Source organism: Mustela lutreola, chromosome 7, assembly GCF_030435805.1.
Source record: "Mustela lutreola isolate mMusLut2 chromosome 7, mMusLut2.pri, whole genome shotgun sequence".
In the NCBI taxonomy this organism is placed as follows: Eukaryota; Metazoa; Chordata; class Mammalia; order Carnivora; family Mustelidae; genus Mustela; species Mustela lutreola.
Window position 1 is genome coordinate 147,703,620 of NC_081296.1, and position 20,508 is coordinate 147,724,127.

General features: G+C 43.8%; 1 protein-coding gene across 7 annotated transcripts in view; it reads right to left on the bottom strand.

Annotated features, from left to right (window-relative positions):
• SETD3 (SET domain containing 3, actin N3(tau)-histidine methyltransferase) overlaps window positions 1–20,508 on the bottom strand; it is an 85,850-nt gene that overhangs the window by 12,565 nt on the left and 52,777 nt on the right. For all 7 annotated transcript variants that reach the window (XR_009355864.1, XM_059183074.1, XM_059183075.1 and 4 more), the window contains 2 exons: window positions 4,347–4,405; window positions 2,983–3,097 (listed from right to left, as the gene is read on the bottom strand). Coding sequence is in view for 6 of the 7 variants with exons in the window: in XM_059183074.1 (XP_059039057.1) it covers window positions 2,983–3,097; window positions 4,347–4,405 (174 nt within the window). In the remaining variant the exon portion in view is untranslated. The remainder of the gene's footprint in view (window positions 1–2,982; window positions 3,098–4,346; window positions 4,406–20,508) is intronic.

Genomic DNA, 20,508 nt, shown 5'->3' on the forward strand with positions numbered 1-20,508 from the left:
GAGCGCAGTCAGGGAAGCAGGAGGGACAGGGAAGGGCCAACAAGAAACAAAAAAAAAAAATAGGGAGAAACACAGGAGATAGACAACAGGTCGGGAAGGTAGGCTCACTGAAGGGGAGGCATGGCGAAGTTATACAGGGCACCCAGGGCAGCCTGCCTGGAGGAATTCTGAGAGTGGTCTTGCGGATATCAGAGGAGTAAGTGTTTCAGACAGCAGAAACAACCCGTGCAAAGGCCCTGAGGTGGGCGTGTGCTGGCATCTGAGGAAGCCCAGGGTCTCAGAGCTGTGTGTGTTGGGAGTATAGCGGGGCCAGGCTGAGCAGGGAGCCTTGTCTGCTACTTACAAAAACCTGAGACTGCACGTCTTTGTGATTGGAAGTCTTATATAAACCTAAATGTTTTGGATGTTTTAATACTCAACCAGAAAGACCTTGAAAAAGAGACTCTCTCAATTCTGCTTGAATTTCCCAACGCCCTTCTATCCCGACCGGGAGAGTTACACAGTCAGTGCAAGGGCTGGTTCCTCCAACACACTTTAACTACTGGAATGGACACAGCGGCCTATAAACCACTTGGTGTGTCGCTCTCTGCACAAATGGAACGAGCTCAAGAAAGGAAACCTGCAGCTTAATTCTAAACCAGCCGCGCAGAACTGAAAAATACATCACATCTTACAATTTAATATGATGTCCATGAACTCGTCTGAGTCAATCTGTTTCTCCAAGTGGCTAGGAAATGGGTTCACATGTGCCGCCACCTCTGGCCCAGGTGCGAACCCTGCCTTTTTTGTTCTTCCCCAATTCTCTGCCGCTCCTGGTTTGGAATTACTGCCACATGCTCGGCTCTCCCATCTCCACTCCCAGCACCAGGTTTTGTCAGAAGCACAGCGTTGCTGGGTTACAAATTTCTACCTACTCCCTCGGTGACAGAACAGACAGACAACGAATGTCAGGACAGACACACACACGACAGACAGTCGACTGTCTGAAAAGCCAGGCCTTCATTTCAAGGACCTTATTTTTAAAAAGAGATGAAATGTTATCAAATGTGATATACTATACTTCATAGTGTTAAAATAGATTCTCAAATTCTATCAGACACAATCTCCCTTGAAGTCTCGGGATGACCACGGAAAATGGTTCAGGCGAGGTGTACGGAGTTCAGCATTCAGGGAAAACAACCGCTGTAATGAAAGGCACTACCATCCTGCAGAGACCTGCTGAAGGCCAGCAAGGCTTCGCCAGCTCTGCAGCGGGACGCAGACTTCACGAACAGCACTAGAGAAAGACAGCATTCGTGCTTGTCCCCGGTGCATTATTTTTATTTTGAGATGAACTAACTTTTTGTTTTTTACTCTTAGAGGCAAAGAGTGAATAGTTTAATCCCATTTACACAAAAGCAACACCAGCACCAGCATGGGTGTGAGGGTGTGAGGGCAAAAATGCACACAGAGAGAAAGGCTTGCACAAAACCACAGACTGTGTACCTGCAGGGTGCTGAGCGGAGGGACCCGGGCCACAGGGAGGCCGGATGCTAGCAGGTTCTGGCGGGGAAGGGAGCCTCCGCATTCCATTCCCACAGGAGCATCCGTTAAACTCCTTTTGTTTGTTTACAATAGAGTACGGAGCTTTTTAAATTTTAGAAATAAAAAAATAAACTCGAATGATCAATCAAGTTTGGGACCCAGTGAAGCAAAATACTACAGTCAACCATTAAAAGCTTTTTGAAAAATTTTAGAAGTTTGATCTTATAACCAGTATAAGGTAGCCCTGAAGGGGAAAAAAAAAGAATGGAAGTAAATAAAACATGCTGCTCCTTCCTGTGGCTGACTGAGTGAAGCGCGGCTGAACTAAGGCAGGAATACAAGTATGGGGGGTGTCTCTTCACTCTCTGCACGAGTGCGCCTGCCGCTACACCTTTCCAAATTAGCACCAGCATATTCTAGCTTCAAGTGTCTGGCACAGGTTAACATGTGTTCTGGCCGTTCTGTGGGTTTAGACGTGAAATACTCACAGCATTTTTTAAGCCTGTTCATAGGACCGCTAATAGTACCGAAGGGAGCTGATGTTGAGAACAGAGTGAACGAGAAGGTGACCCAGCTGGTGTTCCCGCATAATGCTTAAAAATGCACAATATTCTGAAGTTGATCACATTTCTGGGCGCGGATATCAGGAAATCTCAGACAACCACCTCAGCACAGAGCGCGCGCGCGTCAACCTCTGCCGCTGCCAGGGATCCAAAGACCGCGGAGGAACAGGGAGCCAGCTTCCACAGCTTCCTCCCCTCCCGCATCGTAATTAACAATCATCCCCCAATTCCCTTATTTTCTTAGTGTCTCCTACCCATGCTTCCCACGCCCGAGATGCCAGCACTGCAGGCGAGCCCAGGAGCCAGCCGCCCCGGCGCGCCTCCTCCTGCCCCAGCACCAGGGAAACCAGCAGCGGCTCCTGAACAAAAGCAGGTTACTAAGCGGGGCCGAGGATGTGGCGGCGTGTCAGGCGGAGGGAGAGGGAACAGGAAGCAATCAGAGAATGCACACAGCCGGGAATGTAGTCAGCAAAGAAAGAAAACAAGGAACAGAAAAGGAAAAACAAGAAAGAAGAAAGTTGTGTTTTTTTTTTTTCTTCAATCAATCAGTATTTTAAGGAGAGTAAGAAAAAAAACTTTGGTTTAGCCTGTGGTTCAATAACATAAGAAAATGAATGTTTAGGCTGGAATTATGGCTTAGCAAATAAATGCAGTTCACTGTGGTTTTTGAAAGTGGAGTAAGATTCAAGTTCCTGGTTTTTAGGATTAAGCAAATGCAGAAAGAGAAAAACACCAGCTTCTCTTTGTGGGAGGCTGGAGGGGTGTCTCGGCTTGGTTCTGCTTGTTCCCTATGGAGAGCGGCAGTACAGGGGCCTGATCTGTCGGTGGAATGTCCCCTCTAAAGCTTATTCACCCCAGCTCCCTGGATTAAACACAACGCAGAGGGGGTCATTACCAGGCCGTTGGTGTGATTGCACATGTCCCATAACGGAATCAGCGCCAGGGTCACCCGGGAACCGTCCTCCGTGGGAATTTGGTTTTGTCGAGTCATAACAGAAGAGACTGCCCACCTGTAAGGACCAGAAGACAGGTGAACTACGGCAAGCACATGGCAGAGCCCACCCAGTGCAGTGAGACCTCAGCCAGAAACTACGGTTTGCCTGACGCCTCACCCACGCTCACAACCTTCTCCGAGGCGCCCCAGGGGATGGCTGCCCGCCTTCGCCATCATTTAAAATTTAATCTAGGGCTGAGGGGAGGGATGGGGACCCAGAAGGGAAACGGAGACAGATAAAACTCAGGAGTGAGGATTAAGGGGGGGATGTTCCAGGGAGACAGAGGGTCAGGAAGGAGGGCCGGGGACAGAGATCTCCAGGCCTCCGGTCTTCACCAGGGCCGGGAACCCCGCCCCCGAGCCCACACCACCTTCTACCCAAATGCTGACTCTGCACCTGCACAAGCCTCAGTGAAAGGCAAACAACGCAACTCCTTTTTGACCAGAGACCCCCTAAGAGTCTATCAGATGAGGCGTGCTATTTTTTATTATGCTGCACAATTAAGTCTTTTATATCATTTCAGTCATATGTGGAATTAAAGAAACAAAACAGAGGATCATAGGGGAAGGGAGGGAAAAATAAAATAAGATAAAATCAGAGAGGGAGACAGACCGTAAGAGACATTTAACTCTAGGAAACACACACGGCTGCCGGAGGGGAGGGGCGTGGGGCACGGGGTAACTGGGTGACGGGCCTAAGGAGGCATGTGGTGGAGTAGGCATTGGATGTTATACACAACTGAAGAATCACTCAATTCTACCCTGAAACTAATAATATACTATATGTTAATTAACTGAATTTAAATTTTCATAAAATTCACTTTACACTGAAATAGTCTATAAAGGGGGAAAGTCCTCATGACCACCCTACATGAAAGTTCATCTCCACTATCACTTGCCCAACTCAGCTAACCCCACCACTATAGGGGAGGGCTATTTGTGTGTTAGAAAAATGCCGATCCTTACCCCAGCTGCCATTAGAACTTCGGCAAGACTACCCTGTCCCAGGGCTTTAACTGGTCACAGCAGGTCACCTCTTACTTAATACTCAAGTAAGTACTTAAGTATTTAAGTAATTCCCACTTCCAAGATCCCCAGATCACTCAGAAACCACCCCCCAACACACACAATACACAACACACACCAAAGATGCAAACAACCACACCCCGCATCGATCCCTTGCCACACCCCAACACACACACACACACACACACACGCATAAACACACACACACACACACACACACACATCCTCCCCACACCAACCTGTAGTCCTCATAAGTGAAAGCATCTTTCAAGGGCAGTTTGTTGGCATGAGGATGGGTCTGGGAATTAGAAGTTTCAGAAAGCAGACGTGCAAAGAGAAAAGGGGAAAACAGAAATCAGTCAGCAGAATTTCATTATTTAGCTGCCTAACAGATCCTAACAAGAGCCAAATGAAGCAGGAGGCGTCCAGCCGCACTACTGAGGGATCACCATGCTCTCCGGCTCTCATACATCACTGTCAACTTAATTTGTTGTGCCCAGCAGCCGCCATAAATCTGCTTCCTCATATTTCGATACCAGAACCCACAGACACCACAGAAAGAGGATTTAAGGTGGACTGACTTTACAAGCGGTGGGCAACCCACATTCTGAGAATCTGATCCAAACGGAAACTGGGAGCCTCCAAAGTTGGGGCTGTCCTGGCCTTCCTCGAATCTTCTCCCCATAACAAGCCGCACATCCCTCAGGAATACATTGCAAATCTCGTCTTATATCGATAAAAGGAACAATTAAAGGCACTCTAATAAATTGAAGCTTCTCTCATTTATCTCCAACTTAAATCATTTGGACGGAAATCAACTTATGTGCAGATGAATCATAGACGTAAGTGTGGCTCAAGTCCGGAGAATCAAGAAACGCGCTGTGTGAAATCATAAATTTTACAAACAAGACAAAGATAAAACAGAGATTGGCTACCTTTCTTTCCCTCTGGACAAAACAACATTTGGTAAAAATGTCCCAAACCTCACACTTACGAGAATGTTTTATCTGTTCCTTTTCTCTCATCACAACAACCCTCCCACCTTGGGCCTTTAGAGCGGACAAAAACTTTGTTTCAGTTAAGAAATTAGAAGTTGTTCGGGGCCTGGGGGGGCTCAGTGGGTTAAGCCTCTGCCTTCGGCTCGGGTCAGGACCTCAGGGTCCTGGGATAGAGCCCGCATCAGGTTCTCTGCTTGACAGGGAGCCTGCTTCCCCGCTCTGTCTGCTGCTCCCCCTAGTCCTGATCTCTCTCTATCAAATAAATAAATAAAATCTTTAAAAGAAAAAAGTTGTAACAGCATAATTTTAATCTCTGGCTCCAGTTCCGGTCTGACAGACAGACGGCAGCAAGTGACCAAAGGAGCACACGGCCATCTCTGCGCCACGACAAGACCCCGCGGTCCGGTCTCTGCACCGCTGGTTCATGCTCGGAGTCAGTGCGCACACAGTCTGGACTCCTGACACATTAGCATCACAAGTGCACGGCCATTTATCATCGCTCCCTGTAATGTACTCGCTGGCACCGCGCGCAGGACAGTAGGGGATGAGGTAAAAGTGGCTCAAACCGTAAATCAATTAGAAAACAAAAGCTTGTGCTCAGTGCGCAATTTTAGGCAAATTATATATTACAAAAGGCTGCCAATTGGGTGTTAGCTCCCAGGTGCCTGCGCTCCCCTCTAATTCTTCACCCAGTTTTAACCCTTCGGAAGGAAAGTCAAAATATAGAATTATATGTGTGTAATTTGGAAATGCTGCAGGAACATAGATGAAATTTAAAAAGGTATGTTTCAAGTCAATATATAAAATGACTTATTGCCCAGAGTAAATTTCTAGCTGCTGGTGATAGATCGGGATTTTCTACCTCTGTTTTAAAAAAAAAAAGAGAGAGAGAAAAAACAAAAAATAAAAACCAAAACTTGATGCTCTGGTCAACCCCAGCGAAGATGCAAGAATCCCAGAGCCTGAAGCTTCTTTCCCTTTTCTCTGTAATGAATGAAAATGCAAAGGCCATGTTCTAAGAGCCCTAAAGATGCTGTCCATTTACCTTTATAAAATTTAACCGTAACAGTATTCAGGTTTTTCCTTATAAAAGTACAAATTCAGGAGGTAAGAACTGCCCCTCCACAAACCCAGAACCACTGTGCGGGTAAGAAGCACCACAAAAAGGGCCTCGGCTGCCGAAACCCCCTCACTTACAACACGGTGACACCTCACAGCTGTGCCACCGCGGACGGGGGCAGGATGGCGCGCACACACCATCGCTCTTCAAACTCTAGGAGGTGGGAAGCATTATTGTTTCTGCTATTTTAACATGCTTTAATTCACTTAAACTGTGGAATGCACTATGGTATTTGAGAGTTGGTAAATTCCAACACTAAATCCCATAGGTACTAAGAATTTGATCCACCCTCCCCAAAAAAGTCTGACTTACTGAATGAGAGGAAGGATGACAATTTTCAGAACTAGAATGCTGAATGTCAAAACGACCTGAGCAAGGGTCTCCCACCGCTCAGGACTCTGAAACCTCTTTCGATCTGCAACCTTACTCAAATAAGGCGACCTCCTCAAAAAGGCCAAAAAGACAGAAAACAAACTCTCCAAAATGTTTCCCTTCCTCCTATTTAAATGCCTTTCTTACCAAAAACAGAAGTTCATACTCATTGTCCTGATGAAGTCATAAAGACAACTCACGGGGGAAAATAAACAAATGCTTTCTTCAGATTAATTGTGACAATTATTTTGGCTGTCCACACAATATTTGCCGAATCTGTTAGAAATAGTTGTTCTTACATGCTTAAAAATTAAGGTGTGCCTCTTGCACGTAATTCTGATATAAAAAGCTATTCTGCCACAGAACACAGGCACTTAACAGTTATGCTGAAGCCCAATTTAATCTGACACTACGGAGAAAGGCAAACGCCATCCACGTCAACAGGCTCTCACCACTGTGGCACGATCGCCACCTACTGGCCTCAGATTAGAATAGGCAGAGCCGCAGAGTTCCTGGATTCCTGAATTCCTTCCCTGGGTAAGGCCTACATAACAACTTATGGATACCCAAACTAGGGTTTATCTAGAAGAGCTACTGTTACAGCTTTACTCAAGCAAAATTTGTTTTGTTTAAAAAAAAAAAATCAAAACAAAACAAAAAACCTACCCTATCTCTTAAAAGTATTGTATAATACTTTCACAAGAATCCTGAACCACTGAAATACTGAAAATGATTTGCGTGTGAAAAACATTTAACTCTGAAAAGAACTATTTTCACATATCCTGAAAAAATGAACAAGAATAAGAAAAACACCTCCTTCAAACACTCTTGAAGCTCTGGACAGAATGATTTTTTTTTTTTAAACACCAAGTCTTTTTCCTGTTGAAGATCAAGTTAAGGTTTAAAACCACATCTTGCAAAAATGTTAATACTAACCCAAAGTTATTTGAAAGCTCCTAAAATGTCCTTAGATAGTAAGTCTTTAAGGTCATCCTTTACAGGCAAGATAACAAACGTTCCTCGCTTTATAAAGCAAAATCTGATCAAGACTTTGTTTTTCATGACATATCTTCTCCAAGAGAACACATTCCTAACTTGTACTTTAGAAATAAAAAAGTTTATTAAAGCAGAAAGCTTACACATTGTGCCCAATTAGTCTCAGCTGTGACTCGTTTCCGAGACCCGGATCTACGTGGGATGGCAGGAGCGCCGCCACGCAGTGTCAGGGCAGGTCTGGGATCTGCCAAAGCGTTCGCTCCCCCCCACCTCCCACCCCCATAAAGACAGGGTTAGAAACTAGCCACAGAATTTTCTGCAGATTTTCAAATGACTGATATTTTTGCTTTCTTGGGCATTATAAATATTTGAAGCTGGAGAAATAAAGAGGTGGCGAAGCTCATAATCAGTCTTGAAGCCCGAAAGAGCTTTTACTCTTGAAAGAAGACTCCAGTTTCCTTACGCCAACAGGCAACCCAGTGAAGTCCTCTTCCGCTCCCTTTTCTGCCAAAAGGAGGTATTCCAGATGAGACACAGTAATATTGTATCTAGTACAAAATAATCACTGTGTTTGGGAAAGATTAATATCTAAAATCGCTTGTTTGGCTTCAATAAAAAAAAGTAATATTGCTAAATATGTAAGTATGACATTTTGAAGAATTTACCATATTGCATGGGTCTGGTAGCTATGCTTAAGGAAATTAAAAACCACTACAGTCAGCATATTTGATCCTTATTAAAGTTCTGTCTTGAACTATCAGTCACATAAAACAAAAATAAACCGAGAGGAAATTTAAATAAAACCTATGGATTACAAGAGTTTGAAGATGAAAAAATGAACAATATTCTGGCTTTAAAAAATTGATTTAGCATGCAGCTTCTCTTTATAGTCCCTTGATAAAAATGAAATCTCCCTAACAAACACTTAATAAAACCTGTCAATATCTCTGGAAAGAAAAATGACACAAATGCATTAAGTATTAAATACCCTTGGAAAAAGTCACATATTCCATGAATTTTTGATGCACTATCTTGACATTAATGTAAAACCTTGATATTTATAATTGACAGAGATTTAATAAAGTAGAAAAGAAGATGGTTGCCGCCTGGCATGCCGATTGCTGGGCTGATCCGAAATGAGAGACACAGACGCGTGCTTAAACTAAATCAACAGTTAATATGTGTTACAAAGATCAGCTGCAGCCTTATTTTAAGCTCATACAACAAACCTTTGTGGAGAACCAAAATAAGCAGACTTCGTTATTATGTGAATTCCTGATTCAGAAACATCTAGTATGGGAAACAGCTTTGCAACAGCTCTGCACACGAACAAAATGCGTTTGACTTAAAGTTTGTTTTCTTTTTAACATCTAACAGAAAGCATTTTTAAAATAAACCAAACCAAAGTTAAATGCTCCCACATACAGAGAGAGCGGCATTTCCTAAAATAATTCTCCGAAGGAATGTATTCAACCTGAGGAAAGATTCAAAACCCTCTAAGGGGAAAAAAAAAAAAAAAAAAAAAGGATTAAAACACACAAACGGCCTCTGAGACACAAACACCAAACACTTTTCAAAATCAGATCTTTACTTTTCTAAAGAACACTCACCTCCCCCCTATGCAGACTTTTATGAGGAAATCAAGTTGAACACATTCAATAATCACCTCACAGAGGCATTTAAATATACTAAAAGGAGAGTGGCTCAGTTCATAAAAATGACTCCTAAATACTGTATTTTAAACAATTTATAGCCTACTAAAATATGTAATTGTTAATTTCAAAAATATATGTGGTAGTTCAGGGACTCAGTAATGGCTCCACAGTACCAGAGAAGGCAAAACACGTAATGCAGAAGTTGTACCTGGTTTAGGCTGATTTAAAAAAAAAAAAAAAAAAAAGTAATAGCATGCAATTAAAATTTTCCAACTAAAATATGATGAAGATTATATTCAGCTTCACTTCTTAAGTCTATATTGAAAGGGACACCACAGTTAGCTAGCTGTGGGCAGTCACACCTAATACTGGTGATGGGTCCATTTCTCTCATTTCTACAAGGATAAAATCCGTCCCCGCACCTCAGATCTGAACTGTGGGTGGACACAATGACACGTCTGAGGGCCGTGACCCCTCCTCACAGAAGCAAGAGCTCTTTGGTGCTCTCCATGCCCCGAGAGACTCCTCCACAGAGCAGCCCCATGGCATCCTCCCTAAGCCCAGCGTGGCTCGGGCTCACAGAAATGTTAGGTCCGCGCAGACTAGGAGAAGAGCGAGGCGAAGGCAGCTCTACCCCCCAGTCCCGGCGCGGGGGCGGACCCCTGCTCTCCGACGCGATTCCACAACGTCACAGAGGGAAGGAGGCCAGAGGGTGATCCGAAGACAAGAAGGGCTTCCCCCGCAGGACGAGGAATGAAGGAGACAGGGCAGGAGGGAAACAAAAAAGATAAAAAGGGGAACGTGGTCAGGGCAGGGGAGGACAGCAGGCGAGGAAGGGGAAAAGGCAGAGCGGGGTGGGCGGTGGTGCCGAAGCGAGATTTCCACGGAGCTTTCCACGGAACACGGACGTGTCTGGCCCAGGAAGGCCGCCCGGGCAGCACTTTCAAGCTCACCCGCCCTGCGTTCTCTCAGCAGACACAACACAGCTGAACGGAAGGACAAACTGCAGAAGAGCCACGGGGTGTAAAAGCTGGCTCGGATGACCACACGTCCGAATCACAGCAGGGCTCGTGTATTTGGCTCTTGAGGGGAAAAAAAATCGATTTTTAAGACTGTTATTTTTCAAAGGCAGATTACATTCAATTCTTCAGGGGATTTTCCACCATAAAGTTCTTTGAATTCACTCAATCTGATCAAATAAATATGTCAATACACATAAAATTAAAATTATTTGCTTTTCACTTATATACATATATTTAATTTTTCTAGAAAAATATGTATTACCTTGAAATAAAAATGTTTAAATTAAGAAAATAAGATTAGTGGAAAAATATCAACATTCAATAAACTTACAAAATTACTCTAAGATGGAAGAATTGGTTTTTTTATTAGAAGTCACTGAAAACTGTAACCTGTATTCAGTTTAAATTAAATTGAAATTTGCTGAAACACTGCAAAAGATATGCCTCCTCAAAAACTTTACTAGTCACCAACTGTAAACCCTGAAGATAGACAACCAGGAACCAAATACAGTCATGATCAATCAGCATTTTCTGACCGCCAACCATGTATCCACTCACCAAATGTTTACTGACTCAGGGTAGAAAAGAAATGAAGATAGGTTAGGACTAGAAATTCATTCACTGAACAGATATTTTATTTGCTGACCATGTGAAACGGAAGATGCTCTGGCAGGTGCCGTGTGACGGGTGGACAAAAAGGCATGGCAGTGCCTCGGGGGTTCTGCCCTGCGGCAGTCAGGTAGGTGAGTCCCTTAACACAAGCCAGGAGACCCCTCTCCAGGGCCACCCTCACCAACCACCCTGGGCTCCCTGCTCTGCCTTCTCCGGGCCGACCCCAGCCTGCCGCCCCATGACTGTGCGTGTGCAAGTGCACGTGTGCACACATATGTGCATGCGTGAGAGCATCTCAGGCAGGTTTCTAGTGAGGCAGGGGCCTCGCCTGTTCCGACCACCAGAGACTCTGCAGGGGCTCGCCTGGTGTTTCAATCAAAGAACTCTGCCTCCTTCAAGGGCGAAGGAGACATTCTACCCTTTGCTGGGCGGCAGAGGAGGCGCTGACCTTGTGGAATTAGATTTCCTCTCTATGGCTCCCCTAACAGCCCAGACCGGAAGCAAGACACAGGTGACAACTTCCCAAACCACCATGACTCCACGGGGGGGGGGGGGGGGGGTGTGAGTGGCAGGGCCAAGGGACCAGGTGAGCTGGCTGCAGTGCGGCTCCCACCAGGGAAACCGGGACCTCCCCCTCCTGGTCTGAGAGGCGTCCACACAGGCTGCAGAAACACAGCTTCCTTCTCCGTTCCTCCCCCTCCCATCCAGTGTGAGGAGGATAGTCTCCCAACATCTAGGGGTCAGAGAATATTCTTGCTTCCTCCCACTCTTCCCCCAAGTCTACCTTTAAACACATCTATCTGAGAGCGCTCTGCTCTAAGCGTCCAGGAGGGAGCAGAGGGGACCACGCGCGCAGTCCTCTGTGCCGGATGGTCACGAGCATCCCTCCTCCCAGCAGCGCGTACCTGTGCAAAGGTCAGCCCGTCCCTTCCTGTGTCATCTTGCACTGCAGCCCAGCACCCTGCGCCTCCGTTTCCCTGCTTGGAAATGGGGCTGGACAAGTAACCTCTATCTTCTTTTAAGTTCTAAAATCCTTTGTTTCATTGTCTTTTGACACTCCCCACCTATCTCAATCTACCGATTAAGCTAAGGACTCGACTCCCTAATCAAGAAGACAATTCTAGCACATAATCTGTGCTTCTCGATAAGGTACTTAAACTTGCCGCTCCTCCAACTTATCAGTAATGAAAGGGGAGATACACAGAACGGTAAAAATCAGTTATTGTTTCCGAAGGACACATCTGCATTAAGGAAGCAGGCTCGGAATTCCTTGTCATCAGCTTCTTAGTACCTTATGTTTCATTTCAGCTATTTCAGATTTCAGTGATTGAGGATAAAGACTCTGGACTTTGGTCAAAGTAATCAATCCAGCATGGTCAGGGTCCCCCGTCACTTGTAAGACGAGAGCATTATGACCACCACTGCGAAACCGATCTCCTTGATGGGATGACTGACACTCAGAGCATGCATAGAAACTCTTGTCCTAGAAAAGGAAGTACCATGTTTGGTGCATAGGACGGCTCTCTGCATCCAGGAGAGAGACAGAGAGGAGGCAGGGAGGGAGGGAGGTTGATACCAGTGGTGGCCATTCGCTAAGCACTCTGTGCAAGGAACTCTTTCGAGAACTTTACATGTATTTATCTATGGCTGACCTTGAACAACACGGTTTGAATTGTGCAGGTCCACTTATCTACGGATTTTTTTACAGTCCAGTCCTATAAATGTATTTTCCTCTTCCTTGGTATTTCCTTAATAACATTTTCTCTCCTCTAGCTTACTTTATTGTAAGAACACACTACATAATACATGTAACAAACTACATGCTAATCAACCGTCTCCATTATCCATAACACTTCTGTCAACAGGTTATTGGTAGTTAAGTTCTTGGGGAGTAAAAAGGTGTAAGTGGATTTTCATTGGGGGTGGAAGGGGTCAGTGTTCCTAACCCCCGCATTGTCCCAGGGCCAACTATAATTTAATCGTTGTGATGGTCGGGAAACAGGCACTGTTATTACCTGTGCTGCTGCCATCACTGATGGGCACAGAACAGTATGGCCAAGGTTGCCCAGTAATAACTGGTGGGACTGGGGAAAGACTCAGGCCACTGTTTTCTGGATATTACTTTAAGGCAAAGGACAATCAGTTGTCCTACTTTCATAAATACAGTGTAAGCTCTGATATGGTAAGTACATTTTTTTTCTTGATGGAATTCTAGAAAAATGTTTGGTAAATATTTCTATCATTTAAAATTCAGGATAAATTCCTGGGTGGTTCAGTCGGTTAAGTGTCTGCCTTTGGCTCGGTCATGATCTCAGGGGCCTGCTCAGCCCAGAGTCTGCTTTTCCCACTCCCTCTGCCCCTCCTCCAACTTGTGCTCATTCTCAATAAATAAAATCTTTTAAAATTTAAAAATCTTTTTCAAAATTAGCAATTCACACACCCATACCCCTGGGACTAATAATACATTATATGTTAATAAAAAACTAAAAATTAAAAAAAAAAAAAGAAAATGAAAAAAAAATTTTTTTCAAAATTAAAAAAAAAAAAAAAAAAGTAAAATTCAGCATATTGGGCCACCCGGCTGGCTTAATCAGAAGAGCACATAGGACTCTTGATCACAGGGTTGTGAGTTCAAGCCCCACACTGGGTATAGAAATTAAACAAACAAACAAACTGAAAATTCAGCATAAACCCAAACCTGCCACCCCAGCAGAGCAGCCTGCTCTGGGAAACTCCCTCCGCGCACTAGAATGCCTACAACAGCCAGAGCCAGGACCGTGCTGCCAGCCGTGCCAGAGACCTGCCCTACACACAGTGGGTGCGCACCAGCTGCAGCCCAGCCACAACAGAAGGGTGCAGGCAGCCCACACAGGGCTCATCCCCAGGGCACCTGGCTTGGGTGACCATGGCAGTTCGCTCTAGTGGGTTCCACAGGACACCTTCTGCATAAAGAAACTCCTTCAAGGCCAGGAGACATAACTGATCAACCTGATACATAGAAATAAACAGAGTCAGGCAAAATGAGGGGATAGAGGAATATGTTCCAAATAAAATAAGGCAAAACCTTCGAAAAAGAATAAATTAAAGAGTTAGGTGATCTACCAGAGAAAGAGTTCAGAGTAATGATCATGAAAATGCTCTCTGAACTCAAGAGAAGAATGGACGAACACAATGAGAACCTCAACAAAGGTGAAAATAGAAAAAAGACTCGGAGCTGAAGAATAGAGTAACTAAGATGGAAAACACCCTTCAGGGAATCAACAGCAGATCAGAAGATGCAGAACAGAGCAGCAGTCTGGAAGACGGGGTAGTGGAAACCACCCAACCGAAACAGCAAAAAGAAAGAAGAAATTTAAAAATGAGGATAGTTTAAGGGACCTCTGAGACAACATAAAGTGCATTACCATTCACACTACAGGGCTCCCCGAGGGAAAAGTAAGAGAGAAAGGGATAGAAAATCTATTTGAAGAAATAATGGCTGAAAATGTCTCTAACCTGCTGAGGAAACAGACATCAGATCCAGGAGGCACAGAGAGTTCCAAATAAGATGAACCAAAGAAACCCATACCAAGACACATTATAATTAAAGTCTCAACAGTTAAAGAGAGAATCTTAAAAGCAGCAGGGGATAAACAACTAGTTTTGTACAAGGGAGCCCCCGCCTAAGACTCTGAGATGAGTTTTCAGCAGAAACTTTACAGGCCAGATGGGAGTAGCACAATATACTCAAGGTCCTGAATGGCCAAAACTTACAATCGAGAATACTCTACCCAGTAAGGCTGTGTTATCTCTAAGGAGCTTCCCAGACAAGCAAAAGCTAAAGGAGTCCATCATTACCAAACCAGCTTTGCAGGAAATGTTAAAAGGATTTCTTTAAACAGAAAAGGCCATAACTAGAAATTAACACACACACACACAACTCACTGGTAAAGGTAAATGTAGAGTTCACAGCTGATATAAAGGTTAAAAAACAAAGTACTAAAATCATCTAGACCTACAATAATTCATCAAAGGATATACAAAATAAGATAGGCACAATATTATTTGGGATACAAATAATACACATAAACTAATAGTACATAAATCCATTGCATTTCTAAATTCTAATAATAAATTATCAGACAGAGAAATTAAGGAAACAATCCCATTTACAAGTGCATCCAAAACAATAATATAGGGGCACCTGGGTGGCTCAGTGGGCTAAGCCTCTGCCTTTGGCTCAGATCATGATCTCAGGGTCCTGGGATCGAGCCCCACATCAGGCTCTCTGCTCGGCAGGAAGCCTGCTCCCCCAACCCTCTGCCTCCCTCTCTGCCTACTTGTGATCGCTTTCTGTCAAATAAATAAATAAAACCTTAAAAAAAAAAAAAAAAAGAATATGCCTAAGAATAAATTTAACCAAGGAGGTGAAAGACCTATACTCTGAAAACTACAAACAATGATGAGAAATATTAAAGATGATATTAGAAAAATATTAAAGATGATATTACTAAATGGGGAAGATATACTGTGTTCATGGAGGGGAACAATTAATATTGTTAAAATGTACATACTACCTACAGCAATCCACAAATTTAATGGAATCCCTATCAAATACCAACAGCTTTTTCACAGAACTAGAACAAATAATTCTAAAATTTGTATGGAGCCACAGAAGAGCCCAAATGGCCAATGCAATCTTAAGAAACAAGAACAAGGCATACCCATCCCAAGTTTTGAACTATACTACAAAGCTACAGTAATCAAAACAGTATGGTACTGGCAAAAAACAGATGCACAAACCAACAGAATAGAATATATAGAGTTCAGAAATAAATCCACAACTCTACGGTCAATCTTTAACAGAGACAGGAATACACATCGGAGAGAAAGACTGTCTCTTCAATAAACGGTGTTGGGAAAACTAGACGATTACATGCAAAAGAATTAATCTGAACCACTTTCTGACAGCACATGCAAAAATAAACTCAAACAGATTAAAGACTTATATGTAAGAGTAGAAACCATAAAACTGCTAGAGAAAAAAACCACAGGCAGTAACCTCTTGAACAAGTGGTCTGAGCAATATTTTGGGGGTATGTCTTCTCAAGCAAGGGCAACAGAAGTACAAATAAACAAAATGGGACTACATCAAACTAAAAGGCTTTTGTACAGTGAAGGGAACCATCAACAAAATAAAAAAGCAACTTTCTGAATGGGAGAAGATACTTTCAAATCACATAATCAATAAGGAGTTAATATCTAAAATACATAAAGCAGTCACCTAACTCAATACTTTAAAAAAGCCAAATAAACCAATTAGAAAATGGGCAGAGGACCTGAATACACATTTCCTGAAATCTTACAGACGGTCAACAGACACATGAAAAGATCCTCAACATCACTCATCATCAGGGAAATACAAATCAAAACCACAATGAGATACCACTTCACACCTGTCGGAATGGCCAAGATCAACAGCACAGGAAACAACAGGTCTTGGCGAGGATGCAGAGAGAGGGGAACCCTCTTGCATTATTGGCAGGAATGTAAACTGGTACAACCACTCTGGAAAACAGTATGGTGATTCCTCAAAACATTAAAAATAGAAGTATCCTATGATCTAGCAATTCTACTTCTTGGTATTTATCTGAAGAAAATGAAAACACTAATCCAAAAAGATATATGTAACCCTATGTTCACTGCAGCGTAATTTATAAGGGCCAAGATACAGAAGCAATCTAAAGTGTCCATCGATAGATGAGTGGATAAAGATGTGGTGTGGAGGGGCGCCTGGGTGGCTCAGTTGGCTAAGTGTCTGCCTTTGGCTCAGGTCATGATCCCAGGGTCCTAGGATCGAGCCCCACATCGGGCTCTCTGCTCAGTGGGGGAGCCTGCTTCTTCCTCTTGTCTCTGCTCATACTCTCTCTCACTGTCACTCCCTCTCTCTCAAATAAATGAAAATCCAAAAAAAAAAGATGTGTGTGTATGTATGTGTACAATATCCATTATAACATATTAATTATAATTATAATTAATTAATTATAGTGATACGATCACATATTATTTATTATACCCTTCACCATAATACATAATATTTTAATTATATATATATACATATACATAGAAAGAGAGAGAGCTCATGCAGAGAGAATGGAATATTATGCAGCCATAAAAAAGAATGAAATCTTGCCAACTGAAACGGCACGGATGGACCCAGACCATGCTATGCTAAGTGAAATGAGTCAAAGAGAGAAAGACACATGTGGTGTCGAGATATGTGGAATCCAAAAATGAAACAAAACAGAAACAGACTCATACACACAGAGAACAATCTGGTGATTGCCAGAGGGGAGAGGGGTAGGGATGGATGAAATTGGGGAAGGGGATTAAAAGGTATAAACGTCCAGTTATCAAATAAATAAGACCCGGGGATGCAACATACAGTTTAGGGAACATACTATAATAAATTTGTATGGTAATGGATGGTAGCGAGATTTATCATGGTGACCATCTTGTAATGTATATAAATGAATCACTTTGTTGTACACCCGAAACTAATGTAATATTGTATGTCGATTACACATCAACAAAATAAAATAAAAATAAAATGCAACAGAGATATTCCTAAGGACAATATAAAGCTTAGAGGTAAGTGATATTAGTGAGACTAGACAGTGAATCTATGATTTTGCAACCATCAGGAAGGATACCATATTTACTTAAAAGTAACTTCCACTGTCATAAAATCCCAGACCTAGACAGTAACTCAGAAATCACCTGGCCCAATTCCCTTCATGTCGGACAGAAGAATGCTGGCCCCAGAAATCACGTGTGTATCAAATACATGTAAATACATATGTTCCCCTTCCCTGCATTATATTTGGAATGTGTATTGGTATTCAATACCAAATAATTGGTATTATTTGGATATTATTTGGTATTATTTGGATATTGGAATTTCTTTCCAGTATTTCCAGTATTTTCTTCACTAGAATTATACCTCACTAGTGTTCCAACAGCTTCCAATATTCCATTATCTGGAATTCCCATCATTCACGTGATAAGTCTGAACAGCCTCTAAAACACCCCACAGGTGTATCAATCATTAAACCTGTACTATCTCCAAGTTCTTAAACGACAATATCTTTTTGGCTACTTTCAACTCTCCTAGTTATCATGTTGTTAGGGAAATGAACCTTGGCCCCTTAAATGTTCTGCCTGTAGGCCCAAAGGAAACTGAAGGAGTCTGGAAGTAGTGAGTAAGGCCGAACTCCAAGAGTGCAGCCTGGAAGCTGAGACCCCGCAGCGCTCAGACTGGGGGATTTTGATAAAGATGGGCCAACCGCTGACAGGATCAATCGACCCTAATGTCATAAAAGGACCCCCACAGCTGGAGCCTGTGAAACGCCCACATTCTCAGGCATACCACTGAGGTCCCCACACATGCTGTCACCAGCTGCCACAAGTTTACTTGGTCAATCCCAACACAACAAAATCTAGGGCAAAGGTGCCTGCTGGTCACAAGAGGAGGGTGGGGATGCGTGTCCGAGAACCCAGCTCCAAGGTGAAGTTGGTGTCCCCACGGCCCCTGCAGCCGCTTCTATCCACAGAGAGTTTGTGGACGTGTCAGCTGTAAACTGTCCCAGCACTATTTCCCTGGGTCACTGGTCAGACAGCAAATTGCAAAAGTTCCAAGGGAAGAGAGGGGTAGAGGCCTCTGAACTTCCGCTGGCGAACCAGGTTGCCGATAAAAAGTCTAGCTCAGAAGTCTTAATAACCTTTGTACCTCCTGAAAAGAGGACTTTCAAAAGTATGACCCTGAGATATGACAAATATTCAACATTACTGGTAAAAAATATCCCCATTAAAACTGCAATGAACTGAATTATAAGATTATATTTATTCGAGTTAGAACAAAACATTCTCACACTCAGTCAGGACACTCACTGACTAACCAAACGTAATTTCAAGTGTTCATGACTCTGGATGGAGTAGCTCAGAAGCAAACAGATCTGATATTCGTCTTTGGTTGATAAAATTTCCTCTCTCATCTCATTAGAGTCCAAAATAGGTACCAAAACTCTTTAAACATAGTTGTACCACAAAAACCCAAAAACAAAAACCAGGCCCCAAGATGCCCTCAGTACGTACTGGCTATTTCCCCATCAGTATTAACACTTCCCAGGGGAAAATAAAGATGTCATTAAGAAAAATTCTTCCGTGAGAAATAGAAGAGTTAGATTCACTCTGAAACAGTGTAGGGCATGAAGTGATGTAGGACCCGGCCAGGCCATGCAGGGACTGCCCTGAGCTTTACCGGCTCCCGTGTCAGGGCAAGACTAGTGAGAGCCACGCAGAGCCAAGCAGTACCAGGCAGAAAAGTCCCATCTGACTGGTTCCTTCTCCAAAAAAATTACAATTTGCCTTATATTTTCTTAATTAAATGCTTTACTGATCAACAGTTATGGAATGGATTTCACTCTTGTTTTGTTTTTGGTTTTCTGTTTTTTGTTCTTCAGAAGAAATGCAATCTCACACCCTTAGAATAATGCTATTTTGATGGAGCAGTTTCTGGACACAAATTTCCAACGGAACAGTTTAAAAATTTATTTGTGAGAAAGAGAGAGCGAGTGAGCATGAGCAGGGTGAGGGGCAGGAGGAGAAGCAGATTCTTCACCGAGCACAGAGCCTGATACAGGGCTTGATCCCAGGACCCTGAGATCACGACCTGAGCCAAAGGCAGATGCTTAACCGACTGAGCCACCCGGGCGCCCCTCCAATGGAACAGTTTAATCAGTGCCTCTTCACTTGGAACAGAGAGGTAAAAATCCAATATGTTGACTTAAGTCATCTTTTGATACAAGATGATTTTTGATTACAGTCACAGTGAGAAAAGATTTTAGAACTGGGTTTTGAAATGTAGATCTGACTCCTGACCCAGAGTCCTGCAACTTGGCGAACTCGAGGACACTGGGCAGCGAGAACAGACGCGGGAACAGGTGACTGACAATCCCAGCACCCATCAGAGGCACGGCAGGGCAGCGGGAAGGACCTGGGCTACAGGGGCCAGATGAACTCTCGAGTGTGGAATATTCTTGATAAATGGCATTAAAGGCAGAAGGAGAGCAGGACATTATGTCAAAGGACAGGGACTATGGGACAAAGCTAGGACAGCATCATCAGAGAGCTCCTGGCATGGGCCCCAGCTTGCCTTGGCGACTGGCTGGCGGGGTGGGGGAGGCTGTTCTTTCTCAGCCGGACGAAAGAAGGTGAAGACACAACTCCGACATGGAGACAAGAGTTGGCAGGAGAGGTCTCCCCTGAGAAGCAGGACGGAGGGGAGCCTGCAGGGAGTCTGAAACAACCCCCAGGGAGAGAGACCCAGGTTGGCAGGCCGAGACACCATGTTTCTCTGCTGGGCTGAAAAGCTTTGACTCAGCTCACGACCCTCAGAGGCGGGAGCTGAGAAAGTGGGCCGTGAGGATGAGCAATACGCAGGGAAGTCAGGTCAGGAGAAACTGGGGACTGCTGTGGGGTGACCACCATGGAGGCTGCGGTAAGTCACCCACGGCGAGGTGTGACTGGCCATGCCCTTGGCAAGGCCACGTGTTCTCCAACTATGCCCCACGACTTTGAAACCAACC